General features: G+C 38.5%; 1 protein-coding gene across 11 annotated transcripts in view; it reads right to left on the reverse strand.

The window, feature by feature from the left end:
• Positions 1-22433, reverse strand: part of MSI2 (musashi RNA binding protein 2) — a 466329-nt gene that overhangs the window by 323741 nt on the left and 120155 nt on the right. For all 11 annotated transcript variants that reach the window (XM_072136101.1, XM_072136094.1, XM_072136093.1 and 8 more), the window contains one exon: positions 10980-11072. In XM_072136101.1, coding sequence (XP_071992202.1) covers positions 10980-11072 — 93 coding nt within the window. The remainder of the gene's footprint in view (positions 1-10979; positions 11073-22433) is intronic.

The raw sequence follows: 22433 nt of genomic DNA on the forward strand, positions 1-22433 counted from the left end.
TCTCTGTGCTATTAGATGCTGTGTGTAGACACTGTGATTATATTATCATGGTTAAGGTTTTATCTACATTTTAATTTATCGGTTTCAGATTTATCTTCGGAACAGTCTACTAGTATCTCACACATATAAAAAGAGAGAGTCCAAAAATGGATATAAGACACAATGACACACTCAGCTCTACAACTCGCCTATAAAACAGACAATCAGCACTATTATGTCACCCCCTCACCTCAGATTAAGATCTTATGTTGTGTGTAGAGCTCGTGCTGTCTCCTCTACAAACTGCTGGAAAGGAAGTACCTCTGTCTATATCACCCTCTGCATCCTGCCCCTTTCTGCAGTACAAGAGAAGCTATTGATGCCAGGAGAATCTGCCCGACCATAGTTTGATTTACTGTCATATTCAGGGACAACCAAAATGTAAACACCAGGACTGATCGAGACAGCTTGGAATTATATCTGTGAAATACAGTATTTTTATTAATAACATTAAAATAAAGAATATGAGCATATTTAAGAATCTTGTCTTTGTGGTAATACCTCTTTAACATAAAAAAAAAAAATCAATCAGTAAATTTTCATAGCCTTATGTGCTTGCAACATTACGGGTTAACAAATCTGTTGGTGAGTAGTGAAATTTTATCTTTCTTTTCCCCTTGATTCTCAGTTCATGCAACCACTGGTTAAAAAGCAGAAATCTACATATCAATGTCTGTGCAGATGAAACAATTCAGCTGCAGTGGCGTGCCAGGACTAGATGAACTGTGCTTTCAGTCACATAACACCACGATTCCTTGCACCTACTGGCACCGACCCTCCAGACTCCAATTCCATGCTCCTATTCCAAATGCCGATGAAATGAACCCTCACTGAGAAAACAGTCACCATTCTCATGCTAAACTGCTCCAATGAGCCCACTGCATCATTATAAAGTGAATCTTGGGCCTAAAAGATCTTTGGTGTTTTTAAGATGCCAACTATGCTGGATTAACCATTTTCTAATTTTCAAGAAGATATTTATCTGCATGTAACTTGTGGATTGGATATTATGTTCTGCATTATCTAAAGATGACATTTCCTACAACCAGAAATGACTTTTTAATCCTTCATGTATTGCATATGTAAATCATACATCCTGCATATGATATGCTTTCATTCCAGTATCTTTATCACTACTGAATTGGGCCAGCATATGCAGATACTAAGCTGTAATGGAAGCAGGGGAATTACTCCCATTGTACCAAGTGTAATAAATAATGAGAGATATTCCTCTATACGTACTACAAACAGGGTAAAATGAATTGAAACATGTTGTATTGAGAGATCAGGGAATTCTCATAAAGTTGGGTAAGTTGCTAGGTAAATTTGGCAACATTGTTACATTACATATAATTTGCATATAAAAGTTAAACTCTACTGTACAGTTGCCATACATTCCAGGAAGTGATCACATGACTATGCATGTAGCCCTGCACTGGAAGGAGTTAAAATGTCATGTCAGACAACAAGGTTTGGCAGAATCCCAGAAGGCACATGAGAACCAGGATCGTGGAGTTATAAAGGCCTGATTGTAGCAGCCCACTGGATTGGAAATGACTTGTAGGCCTAATGAAACAAAACTTTGGCAGGAAAACAGAATGAAAGGAATGAGACAATAAAAGACAGGAACAAAGGGAGCAGAGTTGTTTCAGCTTAGCAAAATAAGCTCACTTTGTTGTTGGGAAAAGCCAAAGCCGATTAGGATAAACCAATGACTAAGCATAAGTCTTCCAAACTAATTACGCAGTTCACCATGAGAAGTGCGAATTCAATACTGAAAGGTGGGTCTACCTCATGTTTTCAAATTTACACTACATAAATCCAGCCTAAAATGTGCTTACATTATACTAAACGTGGAGACTGAGCAACCAGATCCAAGACTAAGGTAACCCTCTTCCCTATAGTAAAGGGAAGCTCAAAACTGATTGGTAATGCTTACTGGTGATCTAATTACATTTTGGGGAAAAACATTCATAGTATTTATGCTTGGCACCATCCCCTCCCTTACAGATATGTAATTCTGTATGACGGACAGATAAGTAATTAGTAGTAAGTAAATTAGTAAGTTATAGTTAACCAATTAGCCAAGGTGTTCTTATGTTCCTCTTCCCAATTTAATAAGACAATGTAGGCCATGTATCATAGGGAAGGTCTGGGAGCTGGACTGGATGTTGCGGTCTGCCAAATTTACCATAGCCTGCAACAGGATGCTAAAACCTACACCAGGCTTCTGACTTAATATTATCTGCAACGACACATGAAATGTTAGAAGTACTAAGACCTGCACACAATGCATTGATCTTAATACGTTCCCCCAAATGTCTTGAAACACACGATCATAGGAGTTTAAGTTACCGATGTTTTTGCAGTGGGACTGAGTTGTTTTAAGTTTCTCTCAAACTTTTACATCACTTTGAAGGGTTGCCAAAAATCAATTTAATTACCGATCTACAAGACATGGGATAAGTATATGATTACTAGGACTACCAGCGGTCACAACATTTGAAATCCCTGATCACAGCATGTGAATATCACAGTCATCAAAGAAACCTTCTCCCGCACCATTTACATAGATGACTCTGGGACCTCTTTTCTAGTGATTTTTGGTGGTCTAGTCCTGAGTGATGAGAAACTTATCCACTCGACTTTTTACCCCGTTTCAACTTTATGAGAAAAAAATCGATAAAAAATGTGTCTGGACTATTAACACAGATGAGAAACCACATGAATTTTAATTCTTCAGTACAGCCTCAAGAACCTAAAAGTCTTAAGATTAAACAAGGTACAGTAGTAGAAGAAACAAAGTATTCAGAAAAACACATACCAGTCTGTCAAGCACTCCTAGCACAGGAATGACAATGTGCAAGGTGACAATGTGAATGTGCATCAGTAGTGCAGGCCATTAATACCCTTACTAGAGGATTCGGAAGTTCTAGGATTGAAGTCTACTCTTTCTAAGATTCTCCCGAAATCAACAGAGCAAAAAGAAGCTGCTTAACCAAACGTCCATGTAGTTTCTGATCAACTGTAAAACTCAAATTATTTTGTTGAAAAGCAACAATATTAGATATGTAACCCATACATATGAGATACTTTTAGCCTTTATGAAAACTAAACTCAAAAATCCAATTTATGTTCTTAACTGTGCTAAATTACAGTTAAATTATCTTTTAATGCCCAATTTAAGAATTATACACAAAATCCACTGGCAATTTTTTTTATCTTACAGGTCATATCTATTGCAAACATGAAATAAGGTAGCAGAACACAACTACAGTAGGAAAAACGCCACATCATTAACCCCTTAAAGACTAACCCCAATATTTTTAAAATCTGCCCTGTGTCTTTATAAGTGGTTATAACCTTCAAACTCTACAACATATCCAGGAGATTTTAAGATTGTTTTCTCATCACACATTGTACTTCAAATTAGTGGAAACATTTGGATATCTTTTGCTTTTATTTGTGAAAAAAATTTAAATTTGGCAAAAATTCAAAACATTTTTCTAAGTTCACATTTTTTTTTCAGGCAGATAATTATAGCACCTAAATACCTTCATAACTAACATTTCCCAGATGTAAAATTGTGGGTGCAATTTTTAACAGATTTATGAAAAACGCCAAAACCTGTATCTACAGGAACCTGTTCAGCTCTCAAGTGACTATGAGAGGCCTAAATAATAGTAAAACCCCAAAAATTACCCCATTATAGAACGACACCCCTCAATGAATGAGAAAAAACTTTAAGAAGTTTGTTAACCCTTCAGGTGTTTCACATGGGTTAAAACAAAATGGAAGTAGAATTTACCATTTAAAAATGTTTTGGACAATACATTAATTTTGGTCCGAAAATGAACCATTCACAATGGATTAAATAACAAAAAGCTCCACAAAGTTTGATATCCAATTTCTCCCAAGCATGATGATACCACATATGTGTTGGTAAACAACAGCGCATATAATGGAATAGAGCGTCATTAAGAGAAGATGTGGGGCTTATTTTTTTCAGGGATAAGATCCACTTTTCAGGTACATAATGTAGGTGGGTTCAATAGCTAATTGATGAGATTTTATTAACTCTTCCTTGGTGGGGATAAGTAAATCATTAATTTTGGTTTAGGGTTTTTACCTTTTTTTGTTGGCTGTTCACCATATAAAAATAATATGTTATCTTTATTCCATGAGTAACTGCCATTACAGCGATACCCCAGTTATATAGCTTAATATGGTTGATTTGTTTTGCAGAATATAAAACTCATTTGGTGAGAAACGTGCTTGTTTTTTAATTGCTATGTTATTTTTTAAGGACCTGGTTTTAGGGCTTGTTTTTTGCTGGGCAAGCTGTGCTTTTTATTGGTATTGTGTTAGGGTAAATGTTACTTCTTGATTACTTTTTATCCTGTTTGTAAAAGGTTGGATAATAAAAATAATAATTTCTTATTTTTATAGTGCACACAGATTCCGCAGCCCTAATATATTTGTGTTCTTTTTAAAATGATGTTCGCCATACAGGTTCATTTACAATTTTATTTTATTGTACAAGTTGTTATGTAGTGATTTTGTGGTGACTTTTCACTTTTTTTACTATTTTATTTTGTCCCAGTGTGGTTCAGATCACTTGTTTAGTTTAATAAACTGCAATACTTTGCATTCTGAATAGACTGACAGGAGCACGGTTAGATCGTGCTGAAAGCACCCAAGGGCCGCCATGGAAGCGGTCGGCATGGAGGTACCTGCTACCGCCCTGTAGAAGCTGTGGTCATGGTGGTCTATAGGGTTAAACAGCCGGCATTGCAACTATTGCGATCCTAGATGTAAGTGTATATCCGTGCTCTCGCACTAAGACCAACATGCAAGTCAGGATCCGGCAACAGAGTGCATTTCACAGTGTACATGTAGGTCTTAATGCGTTATGGGGTTAAACTGGAGGATTTGGCTACATAATATGTCTTCGTGTCATTGCCTTTATATATTATGCAATATGCATAGATTTTTAGTCTCAGTACCGCTAAATGGGATTAAGGACAGGAATAAGGGATTGGCTATAATTAGCATGTGAAATAACCATATTGAGAACAGGGTCCGCACCTTTAACGTAGTTAGGTGTGTCTGCATTTGTTAAGAAAACTGTGCACATTTATCATTTTGATACTAAACATGTATTTTACATACATACACATATTTATGACAAACCTGAATTTACAAAGTGAGAAGAGAAGATGCAGGCAAAACAATACAAGGGGAAGATATAATGAGAGAAGAAATGTGTTGCTTTGGTAAGCTGCTGTTTAGCATATTGCAGAGACTCCTAAAATAGAGCTGTGATCGTGAAGTGCTAAGAGTGGTGAAATCCAATGAGCAGAGAAGACAAGACGAAGCGGGTGAAGTGTTCATCTCGAATGCCTTAGCTCTTTGTTCTGATTGCCGTCTCACTTCCTTATACTGACTGGGTGACCTTTTATTATCCTGGTGTTTTAACACTAGTTTGTAAACTCAGTCTAGTGGGGTAGTGAAGACTTCATGGACCCCACAGACAGCTACATACACATAATTCTGGGTTCTATGGGATCGATGGCAATCAATTATCTGTCGTGAGGTTCCATTACTTCTTTTTTTATAAATCTGTAGAGTAGAAGTCTTCTGTGGATAATACCCCATATCCAGTATGTGGAAACGGGCATCTGCTCTGGCACACTGCCTCATGTATTGGGCATGCTGGCTAATGTGGTTGGTTTGGCAGAAGGTAAACAATATCTCATTCTAATAAACTTCTGACATTCTTTTACATTCTTCTGCATTATCTAAATGAAATTTCTAGGAAGAAATGACTGCTTTTTAAGTTGCATCCACATTGCCTGAAGCACCACAGTACAGTTAGTGAAACCATATGTGCTTCTCCGTATGACCTGCATATCAGCTCCTTCCTGTTCCCACTAGACACATTCATTGCATCTCATGTTTTCTATTAAAAGTTTTCCTTTAGCTGTCCTTGCCATCCACTTGTGATAAATGCAGGACACTCTCATAAAGTGGTATACATTTGTAACAATCTTCCTTCTAACAACTAATTATGCCCACCTAATGCCACATGATCACGATCATGGAGGATAATGGCATCACATTTACTACTATTGTAACAGTGTCAGTTTCATGCTGTAAATGATAGTAATAAGGAGTTCACTGTCTTCCTCTCATGTATTCCAACAGAGGGTCGGCTCAATAAATATGTTGCACCCCATGTATAGTGCAGAGACAGCACATTTCAACATAAGCTACAGTCTTTGTTAACATCTGGTAACTGGCCACTGTGGTCTGACCTAAAGACACCATCATTCTGCAGTTACTTGGGCCAAAAGGAAATAAGTTCTGCATTTAGATAGAAAATGTTTTATTTTTACATTTTTCTGTTATCATATCAAGCATATCAGTAGATTAAACATACACTGTATCCATTACTTTTATACTCAAATCCCTACAGCCGAAGCAAAGATGCTGATCTAAGGATAATGAAAGATGCAATGGTTGACAACAAAGATCTCGTATTGCATTGGAATAGGTTAATTGGGAATCAAACCCAAATGAAAAAGAGTCTGGTGGCTTCAAATTAGATTGTCTTCTGCTTCACGTTTATAGTCCTGGTGTATTAATGGTATAGAACATATAGTGGGGAACACAATTTATAATATCATATTACTGAGAGCTTCTTAGAGCTAGGTAAAGAATATGCAAATATGTTTTGCATGGAGGGAATATAAAACTTTTGGGGGAATTAATCATGACTTGGCCAAGTTTGTGCGAGTCTTCATACTCCACCTGCCCATGCACGATGGGTCCAAGATACTAAGAGGCTCCCAGATTATGCTATAAGCTGTGCCAGGTGTGAGGGTGGTGTAGGTGGAAAAAAGTGAAGACTTACTGGCAAACCAAAAATTCTGTTTCAAAAAGGAACATACTCCCAAAAGTAGACAGGGGTTTATTAAATGAGCTTTCTTACAATCCCTTTCAATACCATACTACAGTACACAATGGGGCAAACTCATTATTGCTCCTGTGGCCGAAAATTACGGCAAAAATTTTTTCTAAAATGCCTTCTGATACATTTATGAAGGCTTTTAGACCTATGTTTGGCCTTGGTCTGACTTTTCCGATAAAGGGGGTGTGGCCTTCTTAAAAGGGTTGTGGATTGGCTGGGTCATATGGAAATTAGTCTGTGCAACAAAACATTTAGGAGGCTGCACCAAAATGCGGCACACAGTTTACACCAGATAAAAGCAAATCTAAAGCAGAACTGGACAGTCTGTGACAGATTCATTATCACAATGATGAATCTGGGGCAGCACAAGACTATTGGTGACCAGTTCTGCACTGTTGGAGCCTGAGATACCTGAATCAACCCAATTAATTAAGATACACTCCTAGCTTTAAACTGCAACACAAAGTACAGGCTAAGGGTGCATCACATGTTGCAGTTACAACTGCATCGCAAATAGTGTTGAAGTGGTTTTAGGTGCAGTTTTGTTAATTTAACAGGTGAAAGGCATTTGTTGAAAATCAAATTCACCTATTCAGTTCATGTTTTTCACCTGGTAAATTAACAAAACTGCACTTAAAACCACCTTAACCCCTTATCACCGACACTAGTTTTCAGCTCAATGACCAGACTCGATTTTTCAAATCTGACATGTCTCACGATAATTGGTTATAACTTCGGAACGCTTTAACATATCCTGGTGATTTTGAGAATGTTTTCTCGTGACACATTGTACTTCATGTTAGTTCTAAAATTTAAGTGATACGTTTTGCGTTTCGTTCTGAAAAAAAGTGAAAATTTGGCAAAACTTTGTAAAAATTCTTCATTTTCCAAGTTTGAAATGTTCTGGTTTCCAGACAGGAAGTAAAACTACCCAAAAAGTTTGATAATTAACATTTACAGAATATCTGCTTTATGTTGGGATGATATTTTATGCTTCCGGTCATTTTTCTAGGATGTTATGAGGCGCAGAACTTTAGGTGCGATTTTTCTTATTTTCATGAAAATTGCCAAAACTCACATTTTGAGGGAAAACTCAGCTTCCAAGTGACTTTGAGAGGCCTAAATAATAGTAAAACCCCATAAATTACCCCACTATAGAAAGTTCACCCCTCAACGTATGTAAAACAACTTCTATTAAGTCCATTAACCCTTTAAGCGTTTCACATGGGTTAAAAAATATGGACCTGCGATTTAGAAACTATGGAATTTTTTTGGAAATACATTCATTTAGGCCAAAACTGACATTTTCAGAATAAATTAAATGATGAAACGCACTGCAACGCTTGATGCCCAATTCCTCCCGAGTGTACTGATACCCCATATGTGGTGGTAAACTGCTGTACGGGCGCACGGCCGAGCATAGAATGAATGGAGGCGCCGTCCACAGCAGATTTGTATTGTCACATTGTACGACCTATAAATTTTTATTTTTTTTGGTAATGCGATCATATGAGGGCTTATTTTTTATGGGATGAGATACAATGTATAAATAATTTATTTTGGGAGTCTAAAGCTTATTCATGAGATTTTATTAACTATTTCAAGGGGGACACAAACAAAATCATCAATTTTTATTTTGGATTGTGAGCATTCCCCCCCCCCCCCCCGCTCACCGTAACGTAAAAATAATATTTTATCTTTATTCTCTGGTTCACTACGATTGCGGTGATACCTCATTTATATAGTTTTTCTTATTTTGCTCAATTTTCCAGAGCAAAACCAATATTGGAGAAAATCGCATTGTTTTTACTATTGACAACTTTTCAGGGCCATAACTTCTGTATTTTTCTGTTGTCAGATCTGGTTGAGGGCTTATTTTTTGCGAAAACAGTTGTTCTTTTCAGTCGTATCATATTAGGTACCGTAACTTTTTTTGATCACTTTTTAGAACATTTTTTGTGATGGTGTTTGATGAAAAATTGTATATTATGGGAAGTTTTTCGAGTTTTTTTTTTACGTAGTTCACCGAGCGGGTTCAATATTGATTTAGATTTATTGTACAGATTAATACGGACGCGGTGATACCAAATATGTACGTGTTTTGTGTTTTATATACTTTATTTGCATTTTATGTGTTACTGGGGAGATTATGGGACTTTTATTTTATTTATTTATTTAATTATATTATAAAAAGATTTAATTTTTTTTTTTTTTACTTTTTTACATTTTCTACTTCTTGGCTTGAATAAGCGATCATCCGATCGCTTATTCAAGCCTTTACACTGCAATACACTTGTATTGCAGTGTATAGTGAAAGTAACTGAGCATGCTGCGCATGCTCAGTTACTTACAGCCGGGTCCTGCCAGGAAGGCAGGACCCGGTGAGAAGAGGAGCCGACAGCCCCGGGTCACTCGTCGGAACCCGGGGCAGCGGCAGGAGGGATCGGATCCCCCGGTAAGCACACCGGGGGGGTCCGATCCACGGGGGACACACTTGCACGCCGCGGTCATGCTTGACCGCGGCGTGCAAGGGGTTAAACACCCGGGATCAGAGTTTTTCCGATCCCGGGTGTTAGTGCCGGGTCTGGGCTGTGATATCACAGCCCGACACCGGCACCAGCGAGACTCGGTGTCCCGAAAACTTCTTCTGATGCGCTGCCGTAGAAAGGCGTCGCATCAGAAGAAGTACCCTTAATGACCGCCGTAAAAACCCGATAGGGCGGTCATTAAGGGGTTAAAACTGATTGTGATGCAGTTGTAACTACAACGTGTGACTGCACCCTACACTCTACATCACACACAATGCTACTCTAGTACACCTGCTGAAACATTACTCAAAACATGCAAAAAGCAATACGGAACTGACTCCCTTTACCATTAGTAAAATTGTATATAGACACTCAGCAGCGACGTCATGTAGTGGACGTGTGTTGTATACCACACATCACATATACATGCAGAATTTGGCAGACATATATAAAAACCCTTTAAAAGGTAGAAATAGTCAAAAGCAGACAACCCTTTTAATTACAGCTATTATCAAGCCTCACGACATTAAAAACTGCACATATTATATTCTTCTATCAATAGAGAGTTCATCGCTATAGATCAGTGATGGCAAACCTTTTAGAGACAGAGTGCCCAAACTAAAACCAAAACCCAGTGCTGACATGCCAATTTAAGTAATTATTTATTGATTCCTGCTGTATCACAGGTTCCAATTGTATTGGCATCCTGAGGTCACCAGTATATAATAGAAAGAAGATGGAGAAATTTGGATTGTAGCTTACCCAGAGCAGGAATTCTAATGACAATCCATCTCTATCCACATATTCTGATCATGGAACGTCCTGAGCTGTCTTGGACTGCAGGAGGAAACCTTGAGTCCTGTCTGGCAAACTCTATGCTGGGGTGAAGGCCTGGGTGCCCACCAAAAAGGCTCTGAGTGCCACCACCGGCACTTGCCATAGGTTCGCCATATGGTAACAAACACACGGCTGAAAATGCTCATGAAAACTATGGACAAGATCTTGTCAGTAGGTTTCTGAAGTCATTACAGAGTTGTTTTTCCATACAAATGTCTGAAATATCTCTAACAACAAGTGTTACGGGGAGTATGTATTTCATGTTGAAAATGTAAAGCTGTATTCTCTTCAGTAACACGAAGAACTATACTTTATTCAGGATGCCGCGCTCAGCCACAATATGGAAACAATGCCGGAAGCAAACTATTACAATCCCAACGAAGAAATTGCTAGCTAACCATTCTGCAAACACTGACATCTCTGGAGTTTGCTCAGAACAGAACATTTTCTGAAAGAATGTACAGAACTTCAAGATTATATTCCAAATAATTACTGATAGCAGCTTATAGCAGAGGAAGCAAATATGTAAAATAATACAAATTTTTACTGCGTTCAATCTTCTTTAGGAAAGCTCTCCAGTCCAACAACTAAAAGCTCCTTACCTTGCCATACTGCTCAAAGTATTGCTTTACATCTTCTACTACTGTATTTGCCGATAATCCTCCTACAAATATTTTCTTTGTTCTTGTGACCATCTATACAGAAAGAAGAAAAAAAAGAAACCCATGGTTAATCAGATTATTTAGAAGAACAAAGTGGGACAAAAATATCACTGAGATAGCACTGCTAATCCCGTTAATGAATATTATGTACTCATGAAAGGAATTTACAATTAAATCTGCAGCGGTTACTATTTGGAGACATGAAGAAGTGGGAAAAAAAACAGCAGCCACTGTACGTTTGGGAGGGAAACTCCAACAGAGATCTCATAGAAAAAGTGTTTTTAGAAGTTTTCGCTTTTTACAATTGTCACTAAGGCAAATCCTTAATACGTTCAGAAAAGTAGTGGAAAATAGTGTTACCACTTTCAATGTGGATTGCAAAGTGATTTTATTAATGTGATAAAATGCATCAATCCAGATTTAGTTTAACATATGTTGACAAAATGAAAGATGATCTGTAGTCCTGGACACATACATACTCATATATGGAAAAAATTCTGAACTTGTATTATAGGGTTAGGTGACCAGTTGGAGATCTGACTTGTTGACAAAAAGAAATAACTGTCAATCACTGCTTAGGCCAACAAACTTGACTGGCAAGCCAAAAATCCAAAAACAATGGGGACAAATTATAGCATGACCAGTCCAGGCCCAGGTGTAGTATACCTGTGTGTGAAAGGGGCCTTTCAGCGAACTGTGGAGTCTGCTGGGAGAAGGGGGGGGGCTGGGAATTTGAGGTGCGAGACGTAAGACATGGCTCATTAGCTACAGTTCGACATAGTTCCTGATACAGGTTATAGAATTAATCCAAGGACACGGTCATACACAAGATTTACAACAAGGCTAGAACCCCTTAGTATATCCATCAGGACCTGCGGAGGTGGCGTTAACATCAAGTGCTTGAACACAATGCGCAACTGCTTCATAAATTTCCCCCCATATCTCTGTTTGCCAAGTTTCACTTCATGGAAGTATTACCATTATCACCAGTATTATTACCAGTATAAATGCATCAAATTATAAATTACTAAGAAATTCTGGTGATTGATAAATGTCCCGCTATCATCACATCATGCATGCACAAATGCAAGGGTGGAGGGGCAGATATTAGAAATCAGTAGAAAGTAGTGCTAAAGAAGGAAATAAGCCACGTCTGATGAAGATTTTATTTGCAGCTTCGTTTGCCTCATGATTTGCTTTTCCGAGTGTGACATTCGACACAAGAAGCTGAAATATCAGCTGTCTTCCTTGCCAAAGATTGAGCATCTGGAGGAGGAGGGACATAGAGGCTTCTTCCGTCTCTGGGTGTCAATAGTAGGTCAGAATTGCAGCACGGTCAATGCATATGCAAAAACATTCATTTTCACATGCAAATCAAGAGCATTCTTATTTTAAACTGAACTACTATATGTAAATGTGCTTGATGCATATGCATTGGCCAAGTCTCTGCAGGCATGGCTAGGTTCAAATATCTTATAGATAGGTTGCTGGATTTGATTGTTAGGAGAGAAATTGGGTTTATAATATTTACAGTCCGTGGCACTCTCTAAATGAGATTTGGAGGTTAAAGTATTAAATTACTTTTAGATTCTGCCTTGATATAGTTACTTCGCAACAACAAAATATTTTTGTATATTATTTTTCGTTTATTGATTAGCCATGGACAATTTTCATATGATTGGTCCACTTTAATCTATACAAACTTGTATACGAATCAGGATAACAAAGCAGGTCAAGGGGCATAATTTAACAACAGAACAGCTCTCGGCATTCCTCTAAGCCTAAAGCCATCTTGCTTGTATGTGCTTGGAGGCGAGCAAAGAGGTTTCCATTGCATATGAGCAAAAGAGCTCTTGGACATGCCTGGAGTCATTGAGTAAATTTCAATGAGCTTTTCTAAAGCAGGACAGGCAGGGAGTGAAGTACATGATATATTTATGTATGTTTCTATAAAGGCAGACCAGGGGCACATAAGATGGGCCAGAACACATCATAAAGAGCATTCATATAGACACCACTGGCTGACAAATCTAATGGGTTTATTTTGTCCATGAGTGTGGTCTATGCTTACTTTTTTGTATCATACTTAATTTTTGAAGGAGAAAATACACTCAAAACCTGGTAAAAGGACCAAAGTAAAAGAACATGCATGAGGATGGTAAATAAGTTGTCACTGCAGTGGATACCATTCAGTCTCATGGCTGTGGTTTCCTTTATTAACCAACTGTCCGTGCTGCAAACTATAGAAAATGTCATGTTCCTGTTTGCAGTTCAGGCAGTCTTCCTCACCAGCCAATGACACATGGGCCTAACAGTGGATATATAATGAGCTGTAGAACAGACAAGAACAGTGAGCCAATAGTCAAGTACTGGAATCTACTGTAGTGCTGAGCTCTGTCATTTGCTGTATTCCACTTGTTCTTGAATATCTGTGATAGTAAAATAGTTACATTTGAGCCCAAAAATTTATACAGATGTAATCCACACTACCAATAGAAATGTGTCCGCTTCTGATTATCTTTTCTATTAACTTGCTAATCACCAAACAAAACAAAGTTCCTGTTACTTGGGAGAGTACAATTATCACACTTTGTATAATTGTAAAGAGATATCAGTAATGGCAAAATAACTATAAAAATTGTTGGCAGAGAAATGGGCATTGGAGAATTCTGGTAAAAGCTGAGAAATCTCATCCACATGCTACATGGACCTTACATATTGCAGTGGACGGGAATCCTTGCAACATACAGACAGTGCCAACACCATAATAGTTCTTATAGTACAGTACTGGGAGTTTCCATAGACTGCAGTATGTTTGGTCCGTGGGATCAGATGGGCAGATGTGTCCGTTTCCACAGGCCGAACACGTTTGTGTGCAGATGGCCTACTGGGGCAATAGGATTGCAGTGAAACCTGCACTTAAGAAGACATGGAAATTCTGTGAAGCATGGGGTCTAAGCTTGAATGGTTTTTTTCTGGGTTTAGATTATTAATGGCCTAACCCAGGATAGGGTGTCCTGACTCTAGGCTTTGTTTAGGAGCCATAGCATTTGTGCTGCCTCTTATTCAAGGTATATTTTGTCTAAATAAATATCTAAATATTTTCAACACACTTAGAAACAGACTTTTAGGGGTGGGCAAATGCACTAAAAACCATAAAACACATGAGAAAAGGGGTGCCAACACAATTTTCATCAAAACCAACAGATGGTACAACAAGCAGATTACAGCATATTAGTGCCAAAGGCATGCTAAATGCAAGTAATATTGCCGAGTTGGAAAATGATGGGGTTAAGCCACAAAGCTGCTGTGAAATGTAGTCCTTTACCTAACCTCATCCCCTGGAAATGTATGCACTTCAAGCTGTAATGTTGCAAATTTGCCATGCAGCGATCTCAGGAGCAATGTATGCCCTTCAGTCTAATCCTATCTTGCTTTTCATTTCAACAGAGTTTGACGGTTAGCATCAATGGAAAATACTCGATTTGCATCTCAAATTGCTTAAATTAATTTGACTTGAGAAGGCGCTAATTGCATATAAACTGAAATGTTTCTCGACATATCTATATATTAGGTAGAGCATTAGGCCTGTTTACCTAATCACAAACTTGGCATTCCATCACTTTTACGCCAAGGCCTTGCAAATACGGTCATAATTGGAAAAATCATCTCAAGTCTTATGTGGCACTGCACACCATATTGTGTTTCATGTCCAGGCTCCAGTATTGCATTCATTAGGCAACAATAGCTCATTTAATGAGAAAAGTGGCTTCTAACTAGATCAAACTGCAGCTGAACGCTATATTCCAGAGCCATGAACAGCAATATCTCTGATAAGTTTGCCATTCCAAGGACTGAAATAGGATTAGCATGACTTTTGATATGATCTTTATACAATAACATTAAATACAAGCTGTCAATATGCTAAGGACATAAACAAGAGTATAGGAGCCAGTGGGGACTATCTATTATCAGGTCTCATTCAGACGAGGATGATCATGTTTCAAGAACTACTAGAACATTATTAAATGATATGCAATTGAAAAAAAATATATACATAAATATAGAAAATGCTGATTTTTTTTTAAATTTGTGGTCAGGTCACTTTTAACATTTTTGTTACTGGCACATACATAGAGACACAGGCCCACATTTATAAAAGCCTCTGCGCCAGTTTTCTGTCTGACTTCGTACATTCTTTTCATTGCAAACTGCTTGCACATGTATTAATAATTATTTTTTGCGGCTGCTCTATACCCAATGTGACACAAAATTCTGCACTGAAAGGCGCTTTCCGTTGCACAGTTGGACCGTGCACCACATTTATCTTGCAGTGCCTGAAAGAATTGTGTTGCACACTCTATGTTAAAGGTACACCAAAAAAAGTTTGTGCACTCTGGTGGGGCAGTGCAGGGAGCTCCAGATTCATGAAGAACATGCGCCATAAATCATGAATCTGGTGCAACCTACTGAAGTTTGCACTATTTTTGATAACTGTGGGCCACAACCTTTATATTTTTTTCATTAATGTTGTCTTATGAGTGCTACCTTCTAGCAGTTTTTTACTGCACTATTTTTTAGGTTCAAGGATCTTACCTATATCTTTTATTGAGGACGGCTTCACATAAGCCAGTTTCTCCAGTCAAACCCACTTTGTGAGTCTGCTGGAATGACCACCATGAACGCTGAACAACAGAACTGAACTAACATCCTGCATTCAGTTGGGTTGCTCAGTCATTCAGGTACGCACACAGAGCAAGACTGATGTAACTATGTAAAACAAATAAAGTAGCTCTAACTCTTTACAGGAGGGAAAATGAAAATAAATTAACAATTTTATAAATGCAATGCAACACTATATATTTGGAATGACTTACTGTGTGTGGGATGCACAAAAAAAACTGCAGTTCTGGCGTTCTCAATGTGACAATTTTGTTCAGCCACTACACTTTTCTTAGAATGCAATAAAAAAAATAAATATAATACTCACCCGACCCATCACCACTGCTACTGTGGATACAGTTATAGGTTGTCATGTTGACGCATCATTACCAGTGCTGGAACATTACAGTCTAGTAGTGAACCCAACATTGTTACAAGAACGGCAAAGGGGAAATAATTATTATTACTATTGCTTAGCTTTTTTTTAATTGAGTGCTGCTAAAGTAAATTTTTCTATGACTGTACAGAATGATAAACAAGGCTAATCCTTTACCACATATATTATATAGATATGCTTGAAAACATTTCTCTATCGCTGGACAACACCTATATTCAGCCTACACAGTTGCATATTATACACAGAAAAATAATCACTTGGAAATGTACAACTATTATTTGGTGCAAAACTTGTAGGTGCACCTGGACCCATGCAGTTTAAGGGGCCATTCATCAATATAAGGCAATGGTAGTACCATAAATGAAAGTTATTGTTTCTATGGACTTTGTTGAAGATGGTCCACAGGAAACAAAACATTTGAAATGACTAAAAAATAATAGCATCACAGCAATAGCATTATAACTGGTAGAAAGAAAACTATTTTAGAGATGAAAATACTGTGTATGAGATGATTTTGAGATATGAGATCTTGTTTAGATCATGTAATATACCAACATGAAATGATATAATAATCATCCTCTGGATATTGACCCACAAGAGAGGGAAATTCAGCTCTCTCTGCTGTAGAGGAAGCTCAGTATGACAAATGTGTGCATGTTTTTGTGTATGTGTGTTATTTGCACTGTGAAAATAAGCTGCATGTGAGGTTAAGACACCATACTCCATCAATGTGATGGGGAAAATGAAGAACTTCTTTACTGAAGTGCCACTGGAATAATGGCAATGTATCTGTATTAGAAGTTCTGTCATATGCACCTTCTGCTGTCTGGAAACAGACTGAATAATGGCCAGATTTACACCTTGCTGTTATTAAAACAGGATCATCGATGCTGTTTTGGTCATACTCCATTCATATGGTTAAAATTGTGAAAACGTAAAGTGCACAGAATATTGCAACTGGGCAGAGAAAAATGTCACCTTAATCAAAAGTGCGGAATGAAAGCCTGGAAAACTTTGTCCATGTTTACACGTTGCAGATTTCTTCACTTTGGAATGGAAGAATAGTGCAGCATGAAGGGCCAACACCAAGGTGTTGCCTAATGGCCAATAGCGCCTGTCCATCACAGAGGCTGTGGATGTGGTGTAACTGGACTTTTCCAAGGCATTTAATACAGTGCCACATAAAATGAGACTGTTGGGACCATAGAAAACAGAGGATCATCATTTATGGCAAATTCTTCGATTGGGTTGTTGTTACCAGTGGGCCACCACAGGGGTCAGTTTCCGGCCCCTTTCTATTCAATACTTTTTATTAATGACTTTATAGACGGTTTACACAGTCAGATTTCAATATTTGCAGATGATACTAAGCTGAATAAAGTAATTACTACTGAGGCCATAAGTATAATATTACAGAGGGATTCATGGAAGCAGGAAGAATAGGCGGAGAAATGGTTGATGAGGTTTAATGTAGATAAATGTAAGGTTTTGTACTTGGGCTGTGGAAACAAAAAGTATAATACATAAAGTCAATTACTTGATAAAACTGCAGTTGAAAAAAACTTGGGGGTATTGTGGATGGTTAACTTAATTTTAATGACCATTGCCAGGCAGCTGCTAATAAAAATTATGGGATGTATCAAGACAAGCATAGATTCTTATGATAAAGAGATAGTTTTGTCCTTATTCAAATCCCTGGTCAGACCACACATGGAATATTGTGTACAGTATTGGGCACCAGTGTATAAAAAGGACAAAGTAGAACTGGAACAGGTGCAGAGGAGAGCAACCAAGGGGAATGGGGGGGGGGACTAGAATACAATGACAATAACTAAACATGAGGTTATTTAGTTTAGAAAAAAGATGGCTGAGGGGAGACCTCATTACAATGTACAAATACCTTAACGGGCAGTACAAGGATCTCTCCAAAGATCTTTTTATACCTAGGCCTGTGTCCAGGACAAGGGGGCATCCTCTACGCCTAGAGGAGAGGCGATTTTACCATCAACATAGACAAAGGTTCTTTTCTGTAAGAGCAGTGAGACTATGGATCTCTCTGGCGCAGGAGGTTGTTATGGCGGACTCTATGTACATGTTCAAGAGTCATAGATGGCTGTCTGAAGAGCAAAAATATCACTTGCATCTTTTTCCAACCTTATATATACTGTGATACTTACACTCACCGGCCACTTTATTAGGTACACCTGTCCAACTGCTCGTTAACACTTAATTTCTAATCAGCCAATCACATGGCGGCAACTCAGTGCATTTAGGCATGTAGACATGGTCAAAACAATCTTCTGCAGTTCAAACCGAGCATCAGTATGGGGGAGAAAGGTGATTTGAGTGCCTTTGAACATGGCATGGTTGTTGGTGCCAGAAGGGCTGGTCTGAGTATTTCAGAAACTGCTGATCTACTGGGATTTTCACGCACAACCATCTCTAGGGTTTACAGAGAATGGTCCGAAAAAGAAAAAACATCCAGTGAGCGGCAGTTCTGTGGGCAGAAATGCCTTGTTGATGCCAGAGGTCAGAGGAGAATGGGCAGACTGGTTCGAGCTGATAGAAAGGCAACAGTGACTCAGATCGCCACCCGTTACAACCAAGGTAGGCAGAAGAGCATCTCTGAATGCACAGTACGTCGAACTTTGAGGCAGATGGGCTACAGCAGCAGAAGACCACACCGGGTGCCACTCCTTTCAGCTAAGAACAGGAAACTGAGGCTACAATTTGCACAAACTCATCGAAATTGGATAGTAAAAGATTGGAAAAACTTTGCCTGGTCTGATGAGTCTCAATTTCTGCTGCGACATTCGGATGGTAGGGTCTGAATTTGGCGTCAACAACATGAAAGCATGGATCCATCCTGCCTTGTATCAACGGTTCAGGCTGGTGGTGGTGTCATGGTGTGGGGAATATTTTCTTGGCACTCTTTGGGCCCCTTGGTACCAATTGAGCATCGTTGCAACGCCACAGCCTACCTGAGTATTGTTGCTGACCATGTCCATCCCTTTATGACCACAATGTACCCAACATCTCATGGCTACTTTGAGCAGGATAATGCGCCATGTCATAAAGCTGGAATCATCTCAGACTGGTTTCTTGAACATGACAATGAGTTCACTGTACTCAAATGGCCTCCACAGTCACCAGATCTCAATCCAATAGAACATCTTTGGGATGTGGTGGAGATTCGCATCATGGATGTGCAGCCGACAAATCTGCGGCAACTGTGTGATGCCATCATGTCTATATGGGCCAAAATCTCTGAGGAATGCTTCCAGCACCTTGTTGAATCTATGCCACGAAGAATTGAGGCAGTTCTGAAGGCAAAAGGGGGTCCAACCCGTTACTAGCATGGTGTACCTAATAAAGTGGCCGGTGAGTGTATATATACTGTGATACTGCAAGAAAGTTGGAGTGCTAAACAAACTGGTAGAGGTCATGTATTCATAAGCCACTTTTGCCAACAACTGGCCAAAGACCTAAGGAATTGTTTTTTAACACTGCTTCCTGCAAATGTGCACTGTGCAAACACTCACCTATTGACACGTCTTGAACACACTTACAACTGTACCTAATCTAATCGTTTGCATATAAAACAAGCAATGAGTTTAGCATAGTTAACTTTAGTATGAGATAGGCCAATATTTACTTTATATGATGGAAAAATAATCCTTCATTATATGACCATCAAGTCTACTACAAGCAGTGCTGCATGTTACATCTAATCTAGCTACTGTCTTCATCATTTCACTAAATCTTCATTCAATTAGGTGTTCAAAAGGTATACATTGAAGACTTGCAGATGTCAGAGTAAAACAAAAAGGCGTACCATTTTACACATGCGAAAAGCCAATTTACAAATTTTATCCTGAGCTCAACTTTTTAAATAACTTTTGTGGAAGTCTTGGAGTAATCTGCACTATATCAACTCTAATCCATTTACATTCACACAGGATGAGAGCAGTGCTCTTTGCACACTGAGTGGAGGACACTGACACTACTATGTGGATGTCCAATATTATTGGTGTGTGTTTGAATATAGAAATTTCAACTATTCATCTCCTGATCAATAAAGTGGAGACACATGATCCATCCTGGCGTGTCTACAACTATCTGCCCCCTTCAGGATTACACTGGCCTTGTACACTCGGATTACACTGCACATGTGCCATAGATAAGGCGTGTACACTATGAACCCACAGGCACCAGAAGCACCAGAGAGAAGCCTGATGTGCTTTATTGGACCCATTCTCTAGGTAGGTATTTTTTTTGTCAGCCACAGATAAAACATTATATGACAATTTGAGACTCTAAACCCCAGGTCCATATGGCCCTGTAGGTAGTTAAAGGGGTTTCCCCACCAATTAAGGTAGGCCCTATCCACAGGATCAGTGATGAGACCCCCTAAGATCATGAGAACGGGGGGGGGGGGGGGGTCTGACGGGGCCTGAGTTACTCCCCCCCCCCCCCCCGTCACAATGAATGGAGAAGACTGACAAACATGTCTGTTCTGCTCCAATCATCTCTATGGAGCTGACAGAGATTGCAGAGCGCACCGGATAGGATAGGGCCTAACTTGATTGGGAAAACCCCTTTAAGTGCCCCAGATTGACAGGTTCCCTTTAAAGGCATTAAAAGTTTACAACTATGTCATTTTCCAATCTTTGTTACAGAAATTGATTTTGCACACAGTTATATCAAAGCTTAGAATAATTGCAAAAAGTCGTTAGGAACCACATTTGGTTTCCATTTTTTAGATCACACACTATTTTCAGACAACAGCATCCGTATTAAATGGTTTGTACCAAGTGTATAAGTTAGAGTGTATAAGATAGAGTGATAAGGTGATCGCTGAAGGTCAAATTGATAAAGAGAAGCTCACTCCCCTGATACAAAGAACATGTGTGATCCATGAGGGACCCAACAGTGGGACTCTCACTGTTATCCCAAATCCTGTAGATAGTGGATGATTTATAAAACCCTTTAAAAAACATGACCTGCATTGAAAGGGTTGTTTGATAGCATTGACCTATACCTATAGTATAGAATATAGATCACATCAGATCACCTGACAACCTCACCACTTGAAGCAGAACTTCATTATGTACTGAAGTGGAAGCTGAGGTTGACTGCAAATTATACAGCATTTTTATGGTGACAGGTCCACTATTTCTAAAGGACATGTATTTCCGTGCTACAACACAGCTTTAAGTTAATGCATACAATGACTTGCCTACTAAGCAAAGTTGCTTTTCAAGAAAAACCAACTCATGTAAACCAAAATGAGACAATCTGTGTAGTTTGGGTACACACAGAATAACATTCTGTTGGACTGCATACTTAGTGTTTTGGCCTTTCCTGGCCCGTCACCTAAACTACCATCATGGGTTTAGCCTTTACTACATCTCTTTCACAAGTATCAGATTTAGTACTACTAACATGCATCTCTGACACACTAGATTTATCTGCTGTGGAAACATCTGCTTTGAATGAAATGAAAATATCATACAACACATTAATACAGGACTTCCTAATTCATGTTGAAACAACATTTCAACCATGTAAATTACACCCATAGTCATTTTAGGAGAAGCCACATTATCCTCTGGACACTTCTGATTATTATTGAATAATATTGGTTATAGAAAATAGCATATGTCTAGTCAATTATCCAAGATAAGGAAAACATCTATGTATAAGTGCATATGATCTACCTAGTCATCTACTGAAGAAATGGTCTATACTAAAGACTTATTCTTAGTAACCTTTGATGGAACCCTGTCAGGTGTTTTTTCCACTCTATGCTGATGTAATGACCTTTCCAATGGTGTCGAGCATATGCAGTGCCACTCCATACAATGTCTATGGCAATGACGAAAGTAACCAAATTTCTTTCAGTGCCATACAGATGAATAGAGCAGCAGGGACCTGGATAGAGGATATCATGTTGCATCCAGAAACCCCTTTAAAGTTACTACATCTTGCTGACACATATGGTTTCTTATAAATGGGTAAAATAAATGTAAATTATGGAAAACTAAGGGATTAAAAGTTGCCTACGGATATAGATTTGTATACAGATCTCTAGGAGTTGATATCCTTGAGACAATAAGATAGGACTGGAGCTTATCCCTTGAAATTACAAGATGATTTGTAGGACAATAATAATTATTTTTATATAGCGCCATCATAGTCCTTAGCATTTTACAAATCAGACAAGACTGGTAAGCCAGCTCCATGCCATAGCCGCCTGTACATTAATACTCAAATGTCATACCTATATATTTATGTATAAAGACATACATTACCTTAATTAAACAGTTTTCAAG

Source organism: Engystomops pustulosus, chromosome 2, assembly GCF_040894005.1.
Source record: "Engystomops pustulosus chromosome 2, aEngPut4.maternal, whole genome shotgun sequence".
NCBI lineage: Eukaryota > Metazoa > Chordata > Amphibia > Anura > Leptodactylidae > Engystomops > Engystomops pustulosus.